General features: G+C 47.5%; 1 protein-coding gene across 3 annotated transcripts in view; it reads right to left on the reverse strand.

Annotated features, from left to right (window-relative positions):
• The window catches only part of LOC119458268 (sulfotransferase 1B1-like), a 252,875-nt gene that overhangs the window by 83,695 nt on the left and 156,017 nt on the right, over positions 1 to 13,163 (reverse strand). Inside the window, exon 1 of one of the 3 annotated variants that reach the window (XM_037720099.2) lies at positions 6,245 to 6,534. The exons of the other annotated variants lie outside the window; for them this stretch is intronic. Within the exon in view, the coding sequence (XP_037576027.1) occupies positions 6,245 to 6,315 (71 nt within the window). The 5' untranslated portion in view covers positions 6,316 to 6,534. Of the gene's footprint in view, positions 1 to 6,244; positions 6,535 to 13,163 lie in introns of those variants that run through there. 3 annotated transcript variants of the gene reach the window in all.

Genomic DNA, 13,163 nt, shown 5'->3' on the forward strand with positions numbered 1-13,163 from the left:
TCAATAAGTGGCCGTTATCAGCGTTCTCATGCGCGGGCGAACAAGCAACGGTGTCGAAGCCGTGCAATGTGCATCCATCATTTTCGAATATGCATTCCCTCCAGAGAGAGATAACAGCGCTCAAGCGGCCCGCTTATACAAAACCACGATCCCCGAGCGTAGCAGACGACGTCTATTGCAGAAGTGCTGTCCAGGTCGCAGACGATCGCGGATTTTGCGGTCAAGAAGACAAAGGTTCGACGAACTCTTCTTTCTTCGTCGAGAAGCTAGACGAGAATCGGCGTTTTTTTTTTTTGTTCTTTTTTTTTCACCCTTTCCGTCTGTTTCGGCTGATTCGGCTTCGTCCAAGACAGCCGCGGGTCGTGCGCACTAGCCGAAGCACGATCGTCGCGTACAGGAGCACTCTCCCCAAAGAACAAGTGCATTCGGGTGCATCGCTTCAAGCCCTTCAGAGCAGGGGCGCTGGAAGGTGGTCAAGTTCAGGAATTTTCGTTTTTTGAATAGAGTAAGAGTAAAGATAGACTATCTTATTACGTACATACTTCAATGCAAATCAATGTCTTGAATGTTTGAACTTTGACATTTTTATTTCAAAACATTGTCAACCAGTGGGTCTGACGCCTAGCGCCTAAATGATCAAATTAAACTTAAATTTAGCAGCAGCGTAACGAAACAATTTTTGACAGTCGTGTAGGAGAGGCTTTGATGCCGTGCAATGAACCGAAAATAACGATATCTCGAGTCCTTGGAAGCGTAATAATTAAATAATAATTAAAGAAAAGCAACCGCTTCTGTACGCACGCCTCCTATTAAATAGAGTCATATCAAAAGTTTGCGTACGATTTTATTGTGATGGTTGACTGCCCGAATAAGTATGTAAGAAATAGGTGTACCAAGTTTCATTTAAATATCTTCATTAAGAAAAGAATTACGCTTGGTTGCATATGAAAGAAACTGCGAAAGAATTGATTTTAAAGAAAATGACAAAGGAGATTTGAAACACCTGCAGCGCTCACAAAAAAAAAAAAGAAAGAGAAAGATAACATCCTGGAGAGTTATAAATCCCCAGATTTTTAGCTCCTCTCATAATTCTTGCTTTTGTCTAATTTTTTCCCAACTTGTTTTACAGAATCATTACTGCAACAGGATCCCTTTGCATTGATCGCCCGGTGATTTTCTTAATTATTTTGAATGTGCACAGGCCAGGTTTCATTCTGACTTGCTTCAACATATCAAGTGTGCCGCTCTCGCCATCGCTGAAATGACACACAGCTCCATACAGAGCTAACATGAGAGCCAGAAGGCTCACCTAGGATGCCTTTGGTCGCCCTTTGCCAATTCGTAGCAATGAAGCACGACTGTTTCCTTCCAGCGTACAGCTTGACTTCAGAATGTTGCAGCGACACTCCACAATTATTACCGGGTTTCAATGCACTTCGTCATCGGGTCATTCGCGCACTGTGGTTTTCGTGTATTGATTCCCGCAATACTTTCGGGCCTTTGCACTCCAAGCATTCCCCATACAGTAGCTACCGGTATAAATTATTAAACTACCGCGTCGAAACACACACAATAAACAATTGTATACACCGCTGTTCCTTCACTACGCCAGAAACTCGCAGAATGTAATCAACGCGTCTAAAACGTAGCGCCCTCCACCGTGTGAGAGCTCAAGTTTAGCCCAGATGATAACACACTGCAAACGATTTGAAGCCATTATTACTTGTTTGAACCTGATATTAACGTTCGAAAATTTGGCAGTCTCGGCCGTAGGGCGGAGCATTGACAGCGATATTAGCAAGGTGCAGCGTTGTGCACGAATTCCTCGGACAGTGTTCCAGAACTGGTTCCAACTATACGGGAGTGCGACAAGGCGGCACACCAGCACGCAATGCAACGTCGGCTTGACGAAAAAAAGAGCGATAAAGAGACAAAACTATTTTCTTAAGCCCCTAGACCGGAGCGACCATCGTCCCCCCAAAAAGCTACACGTAATGTAACCCCCCCCCCCCCCCAAAAAAAAAAAAAAGCTACATTTCATTTCTATTTATTAGTTTATTTCAAGCTTGACTTCATACCTTAACATGTTTAAGTGGTTAAATGTTTCATCCCGGATCCGAGGTGCGGATCCGGGCTGCTGCTAGCCCTGACCACTGGTGCCACCTGCGAATGAAATGGACTTCATTCCAAAGCGACGCCAACTTGCCACAACTGTATACGACCCGGATAACAAAACGATAGCGTAAGCACCGGGCTGCGGACTTGCTTAGTCCTGGTTTTCAAGACGTCGCGTGACGTCGTTATGATTTCCCGTGTGGACTACGACGTCCCTTGGCAACCGGATAAAGTAGCAGTGCGAGTTTGCTCTCGAGTTACATTACTTCTCGAGATACATGCTAATTCTGAGATCTTCTGCTTTCCCGTTCGTGTTTTATTTGCTCCCCGTGATACGTGTCGAGTAAGGTTCTGCGCTGAGCTCGAGTTCATCGGAGGGTGTTCTAACATGGGCGGGGGCGACATGTTGGCAAGACGCAGCACGCGCAGGCGCAACTGCTATCCTGCGCAGCAGAGACAAGTACCAGGCAAGTACCCTGGCAACTACCAGGCGTCTCACAACGAGTCACCACGGGGCACCTCGATGGTGCTCGACACGAAACCGACGGAAAACCATCGGCGATTGTCGCCGCCCAATGAAATGATCAGATAGATATAACTTGATGTCTGTTGTCGGTAACGTCCATATCAGCAAATGCACCACGCTGTGGTATGTACAAACCTGAACAGCAGGAACGCTATAGTGCGACTGCGCAGAAGGCTCATGTAAGCAGAAGGCAGAATGGTACCCTGTGTTCCTGCGGAGCCGATTGTGCGGAGTGTGACGGTGCGTCCGCTTGGCCAGGTCGTTTTCGCAGCCAAATACACTGTATCTCAGTCGCGCCTCTGAATGCCCCGGCCTGGAGCACTCCGTGCTCGGGCTGAACACACGCCGTCGACACCCGCGAAACCACAGCGGCGCCAACGGCCAAAACGCGCCTGAAGTGTCCGTATAACAGCTAGTGAAAAAAGATTATTAAATAAATTCAAGCACGTTCACGCTTTCCGCTCTGCTCACATCTTTTCACGGTAAATTTAGGAACACCGCACTCTTTCTGAGAAGCGCGAACGCGGGGTGCGTGGCTGCAGAACAACGGGAAGACATAGGTATACACGAACGCAGGAAAGTATGTTCTTGCGTAAAATATGTTCACACAAGGGATCCTCAAAGATGCATACGATTCGAACAACTCGTCCAATTATCTGCTGCAAGTGTGCATCTCGCGTACCGTTTGTGGAACAAACCGAGACTCGCGAGAACCTAAATGGCGAACGCTTGCTTTCACTTCTAGCCAAACTATGCAGCACAGGCATGCCCCAAATCTAAAGCCCAACTGACTGTCCAGGCGCGTTTTCCAGCGCCTAGCTCCCGAACTCATGCGCACGCCTCCAAGGGACACTCACGCGACATGCACAACCGAGCACACTGCCCACCCCTGCGCGACTTCCTCTCCTGTGTAACCTTACTTATACCACCAGTATCCTCACCGCTGCGCGCCCACTGTGGGGGCGCGCAGTGGGGGGGGGCACTGAACTAATGGCCCCCAACCACTCAAACAGAATTAACAAAAAAAGTATTTCTCTCTCGCTTTCTTAATCGAAAACAATTTTTTAAGAGAATCTAGAGCCATATCGCGCCTGGAGTCTCTCACAATTTACATATTGAAGCAACCTACGAGTACTCGAAATTTTAGTTGTTTCATGTCGCAGAAAATCACGCGTGCTCGCGAAAAAAAAAAGTTCCACCGACAGAAAATGAAATAGCCCCGAATTTCTGGGGCCACATTCACAATGCTTTTCATTCGTAAGTGAAAATACAGCCAATCATGATGCTGGACGTATTTGTTAGCGAAGGTCATCGGCCAGCGGCAAGAGGCAATTACGGGAAAAAAAAGGACAACGCTTTGTGTATACGGCCTCAGGAGACATACGCCGGAAAACGTACAGTGCCACGTCGCAACCAGCGTCAGAGCTTTGAGCGTCGCTGGCTGTTAGAACATACATTTAAATTCATCAAAACGCCACTGCGTCAATCATCAGTCACGTCAATAAAGCAACTTAATATCCTAAATAAATGCATGCGCGTTGCTAGGTTATATTTAAAATCGTCACTATACTCTCTATGAAACAGGAATAAAATTTGATCGCAGTTCAACGCCTACTTGGTCACGTATAAGTCCAATACAGAAAGGCGCCGAAAAACAAAATGTTTTTCCACGTTTTCGGAATTGCCCTTTCTGACCCGTTTTCGGGTCCAGTACCTTTCCAGTACTACCGCAGCCTTTCCAGTACTACCACAGATGACGTACACCAGTATAGACCTAGCTAAAACCAAGAGATGCAATCAATCGGCCAGCTTTGCTGTGTCTTGAGCTTTGCGCGGCCTGTGCAAGCTTTCACCTTTTTTTACCACTAAAGTTGCTCCCACTTCATCATATATTCTTTACAAGTCATCCCCCGAAATTTTGGGAATGTCAGCTCACAAAGAAATGTCATGAAACAAAACACCGACAGCGCATGCCTTTTATCTTAAATCTTCTTAGACTGAAATATTAAAACTGCGAAACAATAACGGAAGATCGGCCCACGCAAGAGGCCTCGTTTCTACCAAAAAGTGCGCCTTCGTGCATAGCGTTCACCGTCGGCGTTTTCCGGTAAACATTACAGTTACATAAGCTGCAGTTGCCGGGAAGCGTGCGAAGCAGCCAGGGATCTTTGAATGCTATCGCGTTCCACTCTTAAAGGCGAAGCTTAAGCGTCCTCCAAACTTTGTTGTTGTTTTGTTGAATACGCTGATGAAACGTGTTGGCCCTTTATTTATCCTTAACAGAAACGGGTCAGAATTCGACCAAATTTGATGCGCGACGACAACTCCTGGAAAAGAGCTGCGCTGTGGCATACCGATCAAAATTACTGCGGAGTAATAAACAAAACCAATGCGGTTTCCTCGGAAAGGAAAGTGTTGAAGCTGGGGAATCGAACCCGCGGTACCTCCGCCTTTTCGAGGAAGTAGCTCTGCCGAATAACTATTAGGAAGCCTGCGCTAAAGGCAGCGCGAGAGGAAATTATGTTTCTGTTGCATTCGGCGGGAAACATTTCGAAAAATAAAATGTTGTCCTCCTGGCGGATTTCAGCAGAAACATCTGGCAACTGAGACTATGATGCGTAAACCCCCAGGTAAAATTTCGTAGTTTGAAGCCACAAAAATAATTATTTCACAGTTTATTAAAAAAAAAGAAACCGTTGCCAATAAAAACTTAAATAGAACGTCAAAAGATACAAGTCCGTTTTCCGATAAGGGGGTATCGAAGATGGACGAAGTTGTGTTCGTGTGTTATAAAATTCATAAAGCATCCTTAATGCTGCCTTAATGCTTAATGCTCCGTAACGCGCCCTTAAGAAGCCCGCATTCCAACATTTATTTTGGCGCTTGTACTGCGGGTGCCTTGTACCGCCCAAAATCGAAGCACTGAATGAGTGTGTTTACTACCCGTCAATAAGGCCAAATCAGCTAGAAAAGAAACAGAGCGCGAAAGAGAAAGAAACGTGACGAACGTATCCGGGACACGGCGACGTAATTTGAACCGCTTTAATTCAAATTAAAATCCAGTCTGAAACAGTCAACTTATTCTCCGTTACAGCTTTCTGACCGGAACCTGGTGACAGATCCGGACAAAGGAACAGACTTTCGCGTCCGCAGCGACCCACGGGAAATTAACGAGCAAAAAAGACAAAAAAAAAATAAAATAAAATGAGGGCGTCTAATAAAACGTCCGCGTTAACCTAGCAATGTCCACACATAACTTCGACATCAAGGAAAAGTAGTTATTTCTGGCCATGGAGAGCCCATTTGTGCAAAAAATATATGAGTAAAAAAACTAAAAGTAGGTAACTATTAATTAGTTGGCCTAACTATCGACGACTAAGAACTCGCTTCAGCGCATATCTAAACCGCAACTATAGGTTATGCGTCATGTTCACCGCACAAAATTACGAACTTTGAGATGTCAAACTCAGCGTAGCGAAGAATCATACACGAATTTCGATATATCAAATTCAGCGTACGCCCGGGACACTACAACGGTAAAGACGATGAAGAAGGCACGGCAAACGATAAAACACAAGAGATGACGCCGCGTCGCGTACGCACCTCGCCAGGCAGTGCAGCAGCCACAGCTGGAAAGTGATAACGGTCCGCTCGCACACGGCCACAATGCCCATAGTCGGTTTCGGGTTCGAGTGGTCCCCAGATGTGGTCGTTCCAAGGGGGGAGTCCTCCTGGACCGGCGCGCTACGGTGGAAGTAGTGTTTGGACGCGCTGGCTAGCCTGAGCACCGACGCCCGAGAGAGAGACACACAGCACCTTCGCTTCAACACGACGACCCCACGAACGCCGCCAGCAACCTCCGCCACCGATGACCGCGCCTGCCCGACCCCCCGGTTACGACGAGCAGAGGTAAACCGCGGATGCAGCGGCGGGACGCTTATATGCTCGCCGACGGAAGTCGCAGGTGCGTATCATCACTGAGGAGGAGGAGGGAACCGATGATAAAGCGCCCTCTATACTGTTGGGATCGGAGAGAGTTTGGGAACGAGAGGATGCGACGGCGGTGCTAAGGACGCGAAGCGAGAGGGACGAAATGAAAAAGGAGAAGAGGGTGGGGTGAAGGTTGGCTAAGTGTTCGAGCACCTGGCTGCGGCGCCGAACGCGGTCCCGCCGTCGCCTCGAAGCCGACGAGGGGGTATTCGGCTATCCCGTCGTAACTGACGGCGGCGCTTGGGATCACACCAACGAATCAATCGATTGATTTCATTGCGTCAGACGCAGCACAAACCGGCAAATAAAGGTAAGATCCCAAACCACAGGGTTCCAAGGAGAGGTCCCCAATCCTTCAAGAGCACGAATTTTAAGATTTGCGCTATACAAGAAAAGGCAGTTGAAATATAGTATATGATACGTTACCGGAAACATGAAGCATATGAAAGTTGAGAACGCAAACATAAAGCGTGCTGATTTATTCGTGTGCACCGGACATGTAGTTACGCAGGAAACCTAATTTCTACGCGTATGCTGTTCCAGAGTCGTATATATCAATACAAACCGTAATTTGACCCTATCTTCGGGACTTGTAATGACGAAGGTGGTATGGGTCGTATAGGGTACGCTGCATTTTTGGTACGATATTTGTATCAACGGGCATTTGGTAACACGGCGAATTAGTTTGATGAGTAATAATATGACGCGATAATTGACTCAAAGGGCTAGGGGAAGCATATAAAACATTTTCGACAGATTTTCAGGCTCCAGTTTTCGTTGAAATGGAATAGAAGTAACACGCGAAGAGGGCAGAATGGTACTTCTCCCCGCAGAGTCTCTTATAGAATTGAAGCGGAGGAGGAAAGCCTGGCACTGAGAGGGTTCCGCGGATACACATGGATATGTCTCGTCTTCGAGCTTGAGGCTTCAAACGTTCTTGTGGCGTCATTTACTGCGCTTTGCCTTCCTCACTTTCGAAGCAATCATAATTTTCTAAACACACAGCGGGGCAGCTAGTCTCTGCGCACGCGCATAATCATTGTGAATTCTAGAATGCGATCCCTTATTTTGTTGCATGTGATAAATTTGCCAAGTCAAAAAGTCGTGTGAAGCCGTAACAAATTTTAGGCAAACACATGTACAGTGCTCACGGATTGAAACCCGACAATTTAGGCCTAACCAATGCGCATGCTTTTGTTTCCACCGTCGGTAGTTTGTGTGACATCGGCGCAATCTCGACTCGTACGCTTAGATCAGAGTCCGCGTCACCTTTCGTGCCCAGATTCGAAGCAACATGGCATGGTACTCTCGAGTAATTGCACAGAAGGCGTGTTCTACCCCAAATTTGCCTGTCGCGTTTCACGCCGTGAGCACTGTACCACCTATCGTTACCAGACGCTTGTTAAACCACCATATACTTGCAGGTCCCTTAAACACTAGCATCATAGTTCGCTGTAGTAACCGCTTTTACGAGAATCTCGGCTTGTTTCTATGAGTTCTTGTTTGTTTCTTTCTCCCTAAATTTCACTGAAAGAGAACGTTGAACCACTGAAACCGACAAAGTAAAGTTAAGGGTACTGCTTAGGGTAACAGGCACACCCTGCTAGCACACGTTTCCGTTAAAGCGTCAGCCCGGTGCCAGCTGCTGCTACACGGGTTAATGCTACGGCATACTCACCTGACATATTGCACGGGGAATACGACTGCTACGGTAGAATGGGGGTTTTAACGCTGCGCTCAATAAAACATTGCAAAACCACGTGAAGACGACGCCAAACAGACCGTGCGCTTTGTGGCGCCTCACCTATATACATATACACACCTCGAGTGCGTCGCCGTTTAGGCCTTAACGCAAAGGGCGTGCCCGGTCAGATCACCGACGTGGCTTTTAAAGGAACGTCAACATAGGTCACTACGTGTCTGCGGCGCGCTTTCAGAGGTATACTGCTTACATACTGGGCAGTTTGGTTCGTGCAAACACGGGAACGTGCCCGGCGCGAGACTCGGACGAAACTTTCGTTCGGGGCAAAAAAAAAAAGTCTTGGAGGTTTAAAAAAAAAAACATATTGCTGCAGTGAAAGCTCCCGTGGCTTTACACCAGGAGAGGTGAAGCCAATGCTTGCCCCCTTCTGAGTCACCTCCGAAATATATAGCCTTGTCGGGTGATGTCCGCTGGCAGATTAAGTGATTTGGCTACGCTATGGTAAATGCTTTAGGCTAATTAGAAAATAAAAGGCTGGTTGTTTCAAAAGAAAATAGTAACTTCTGAGTATTGATGACAATCCTCCCCAATAGAATTTGCCAGGATGTGAAGATTTCAAACTAAAGCCAGTAATACAGAGATACACGTGGATAAGTGTCTGGTAACATAAGCCATGATTAATCAAGGAGGTTCATTAACCCGTGGGAATAAGTGTGGGAAAAGCACTTCTTCACCACTTTTATCGTTTATTTATAGTTTTATCGTGCCCCTTCTAGGATGGCTGCGGTGCGGCTTCACCTTAGAGACGTCATTTCCCCTCCAGCAACTTTTTTTAACCTCCTTGGTTCACTGCGCTGCACACTGACTTCTAAAAACATCCTTGCAAACATCGTAGTAGGACGCAGCGCACATCACCTAAGGTTCGTTATGGCGACAGATGTTGCGTACACGCCACGTTCACGTATGTGAATGCGGGCCCGCGGCCACAGGCACTTCGCGCTCAAGCCTTCAGCGATCGACGGCAGCGCCGGAACACACAGCCCAGGAAGACGGAGGAAGCGAAATTGGCGGGTCGCGATTCACACTTGCGACGACGCGTCGAAACGCGGTTCGTGTTCGTTACTCGCAGTGTATCCCCGTACTGCACTTTTAGTTGTTCACGTTGGCCACAACAGCGCTGTATAATTCCGCATAAAAGCAGTTAGACTCACCCCGTTGCTGCAATTATGTTTGGTAGGCCATGTCCCATCACCATCCTTCCCTCAGGAACATTCATTCTGCATGTCTGGCACCCACGCATTATTACATTCGCAACTGAAGCACTGCTGCCGAATCGACAAAGCTTTTCGTTCGCAAGTCTTACTATCGCTATAGCACCCTATACGGATGTTCGAGGCGTGTTCTCGCCACGGCGGCAGCGGCGCCACCGTCATGTAGTCACGGCGTCGCCACGCATGCGCAGTACGCGCGTGCGGCGTTCACATCGTCTCAAGAGACGCGCAGTGCCTTTGGCTGCAAAAGCGACGAAGTTAACGCACCGTCACGCTCCACTCAATCGACTCGATTAGAGCCAGGGCAGCGTTCATGCCTCCCCTGTTCGCAAAAAAAAAAAAAAAAAAAACACTGTGCGCACACACGTTAGCGTTCTCGCTGTGCAGACGTGCGCTTCCCACACGACAGTGATGCATATACAGTGGTCAGGGCAAGACGGACAGCAAGCCTCCAGCTAAATCTATCCAATTCTTCCTTTGGGCGCTGACCAGACGTCGACGGTTTCCCTTCCGTCTCGTCTGTTGCCCCTAGAGTTCCTGTATATGCTCCCTACGGGAGCAGAGTTGCGCATAGGTCCGCCATCTTGCCCGCCGACGCATCCATGTTAAGCAGAAAAGCCACACCTATTGAATGCAAGATACGGCTAGGCTGCACGGCCGAGTTTGCTTGCTCCTTCATTCCGCGAGAGCCAGGTGGCGCGGCGGGCGACCGTGCAGGCCATAGAAACTCTATGGTGCAGGCGCAGCCGTGAAGTTGGCTTTCCCTGAAAAGGATGCCTTTTTGCGCATGTGAGCAGATTTGGCGAATAGGGGCGCGAGCGGCGCGCGTTCAGTCGGATGCGCAACTCCGCTCCCCAAGGGAAGCGTATATGCGATGCCTGGCGGCACTGAACGCGCCCGCGTAGCGTGCTCCGATAGCAGCGCCGCCGAGAGGCGACACCGTCGAGGCTGATCGAGGTACCCTGCGCCAGCGCTCTGCTGAGACCCCTGCAGAGTAACGCGAAACCTTGCAGTCGCTTTAAGTGATCCAGGTTCGGGCGAAACAGCAATTTTTTTTCTCCGATTGGGCGGCCATCTTGGTAAACATAAAGCATCGACGTCAGGAGGGTAGTCTCTTCGTCTGCTGCTAAATGTCTGATGGGCAGGGCTGGCGTACGCGTCAGAGGGAGACAGGCGCCCCCAGCCAATCAGCACTTCAGCAGCAGACGAAATAGACATGTCCTGTTAATTGATGCACACTTGCAGAACACAACCATAGGCATCGCCTGGCATGTACTCTTACGAACCCATTTCAATTTAACTTTCCAGCTTCACTGCTCAGGCCTATTCAAGAAAACGTACTTGCTCTACCGTAAGTACGTTTTCTTCAATAGGCCTGAGCACTGAAGCTGGAAAGTTAAATTGAAATGGGTTAGGTTCACGTGGTAGCCTGTCCAAGTTGAATCGTAGCATACGACAAAGTACCTAAAGATCGCAAGCGATAATATACTGGCATCCATGGTTTTAAGGCCACTAATTCTGAACTTTTCACATGAAAAGAAAAGAGAAGGCGCCTCTGGCAGCTGCAAAATCCATAATTTGTCGACTTAGGCTTAGGCAGAAGATTTGTCGCAACGCATATTTAGCAGAAAAAAAAACCAGAGGGGCATAAAGTAAACGCATGCAGACCTGCGTGAGTGCAGGTACTGCCGCAACTAGTGGTGCAGCTGTCGTGGATGTATGTTGAAGAAGCTTTCATTGCTCCATCACCAACAGCTGGCACAAACACTACACCGGAAACGAAGCGAATAGATTCAGGTCGGGGGAAATACAGTCCTATTCACTTATGCACCCCTCGGCTAAAGTATATCGGCGTGTACGTTATTTTTATATGATTATGTTACTTGATTCTCCGAATCGAGAGGTGTGGACAGCAAACAATTCGCGTGTAAAAAAAAAAAAACTAACAGATTGGCCCCTTACCACACGAATGCTTATTTTCTTGTGAAAAGAAAAAGAAAAAAAAAAGGAAACGAGCCTTCGTCTAAGCCAGATATGTCTAAACAAACATTAGATTCCCCCCCCCCCCCCCCCCCCAAAAAAAAAAAGCGTGGTTCCGAATTTATGCGTCGAAATAGTCGCGTATCACATATGATACACCCTGCAGTTCGAGCGTATTTTTTGAATAGCCATGCAGGAAAAGCATTTGAATTGCAGAAAACTAGCAAGAACGATAATAGCTGTCCAAAAAGCTTGTAAAACTGCTTTAGAAAAGGATCGTATTTATCGCAGCTCAAGCTAGTACAAGCTTCTCTAAAATTTGAAGACGTCATCCTTAATCGTTTAATTAATAATCTCAATATGTATGCCGGATGTTTTGTAAGGCCTTAGATTTATCGCCATTCTCGCTTCCCAGAGTCTTTAGAAGCTCGATGCAAGCCGAAAGAAAGCCCCCGTCCTTTTAGTCCGAGAGTCGCTCGTTGGCGCACTTGTTTTATTAGCTCCTGGAACGCAGCAGGGCCCACGCTATCTTCATCGCAAACACTGGCGGCATTTTCATTTTCTCACATATTCAACACCGATAAAGGTGCCGCGAAACAGTGTAGCACGTGAAAACATCACATATCTCTACCACATTTGTTCTTCCGCGAGAGAATAAAGCTGCGCTCTCCTCCACAAAGGAACTCATAAATGCATGCTGTATCATATCTGATACAGCATTATGTATACGGCAATTAACACCTGCCTCACAGAACCCAACCAAACGTGTTTTTCAACGCACAAAAAAATTAAAAATTAAAAAAGAGAGAGAAGATATCTGAATAGCCAAAAAAACAGTAAATAAAAATCCTACTTATTCTTGTGCGCTCATTTCATGTGCATAAATTGTTTAAACCAAACAGAAAACTTTATGAACGTTTTCCACGTTGTGTCACAAGCTGCCGCCATGCATTTTCTAAAAAAAAAAATATGCGCATAGTGCTACCGTCATATGTATTTCATTGATAGAGAGACACATATTTAGGGTAAATGTGTAAGGTGTGCCATGCTAGAATATTTTTCTACGTGTCTCGTGCACGATGAAGCACGCGGTAAGCTGCTAAACCGTTCACTATGCCACCCTCGCTGCTGGAGCACACTGTCAAACAGAGGCCCTCCTTCAAGTATTTATCGAAGAGCAATCTTCGTAGTTGGAAAAGTTCGCCTTGGTTGGGGAATCGAATCTGAGACCGCCGACTTTCCGGGGCAGTCAACACGCCACACGGGCTATAGCAGATGACATCTCGAGGACAAATTATTGCGCAAGTCGAAACAACGGACGCTTCAGACAGAACCAACAATCTTGAAATTCCATCCCCCCCGTGAGTGAAACTTCCTCTAACTTCAAGATTTTCCCAAAGCTCGTTTGAATGATCAAACGATGCACCCCCCCCCTTCTCCTCCTCTCCGCCATCTCACCTCATTAACCACCCAACGTTCGAGGTCCGTCAAACACACCGTGTTAGTCCTATAGCTATGGCGCTGCGCTATAGCGCGCTAGAGAGTTCGATCCCGGACGCGGCGCCCGCATTCAAACAGG

Source organism: Dermacentor silvarum, chromosome 7 (assembly GCF_013339745.2).
Source record: "Dermacentor silvarum isolate Dsil-2018 chromosome 7, BIME_Dsil_1.4, whole genome shotgun sequence".
Taxonomy (NCBI): Eukaryota; Metazoa; Arthropoda; class Arachnida; order Ixodida; family Ixodidae; genus Dermacentor; species Dermacentor silvarum.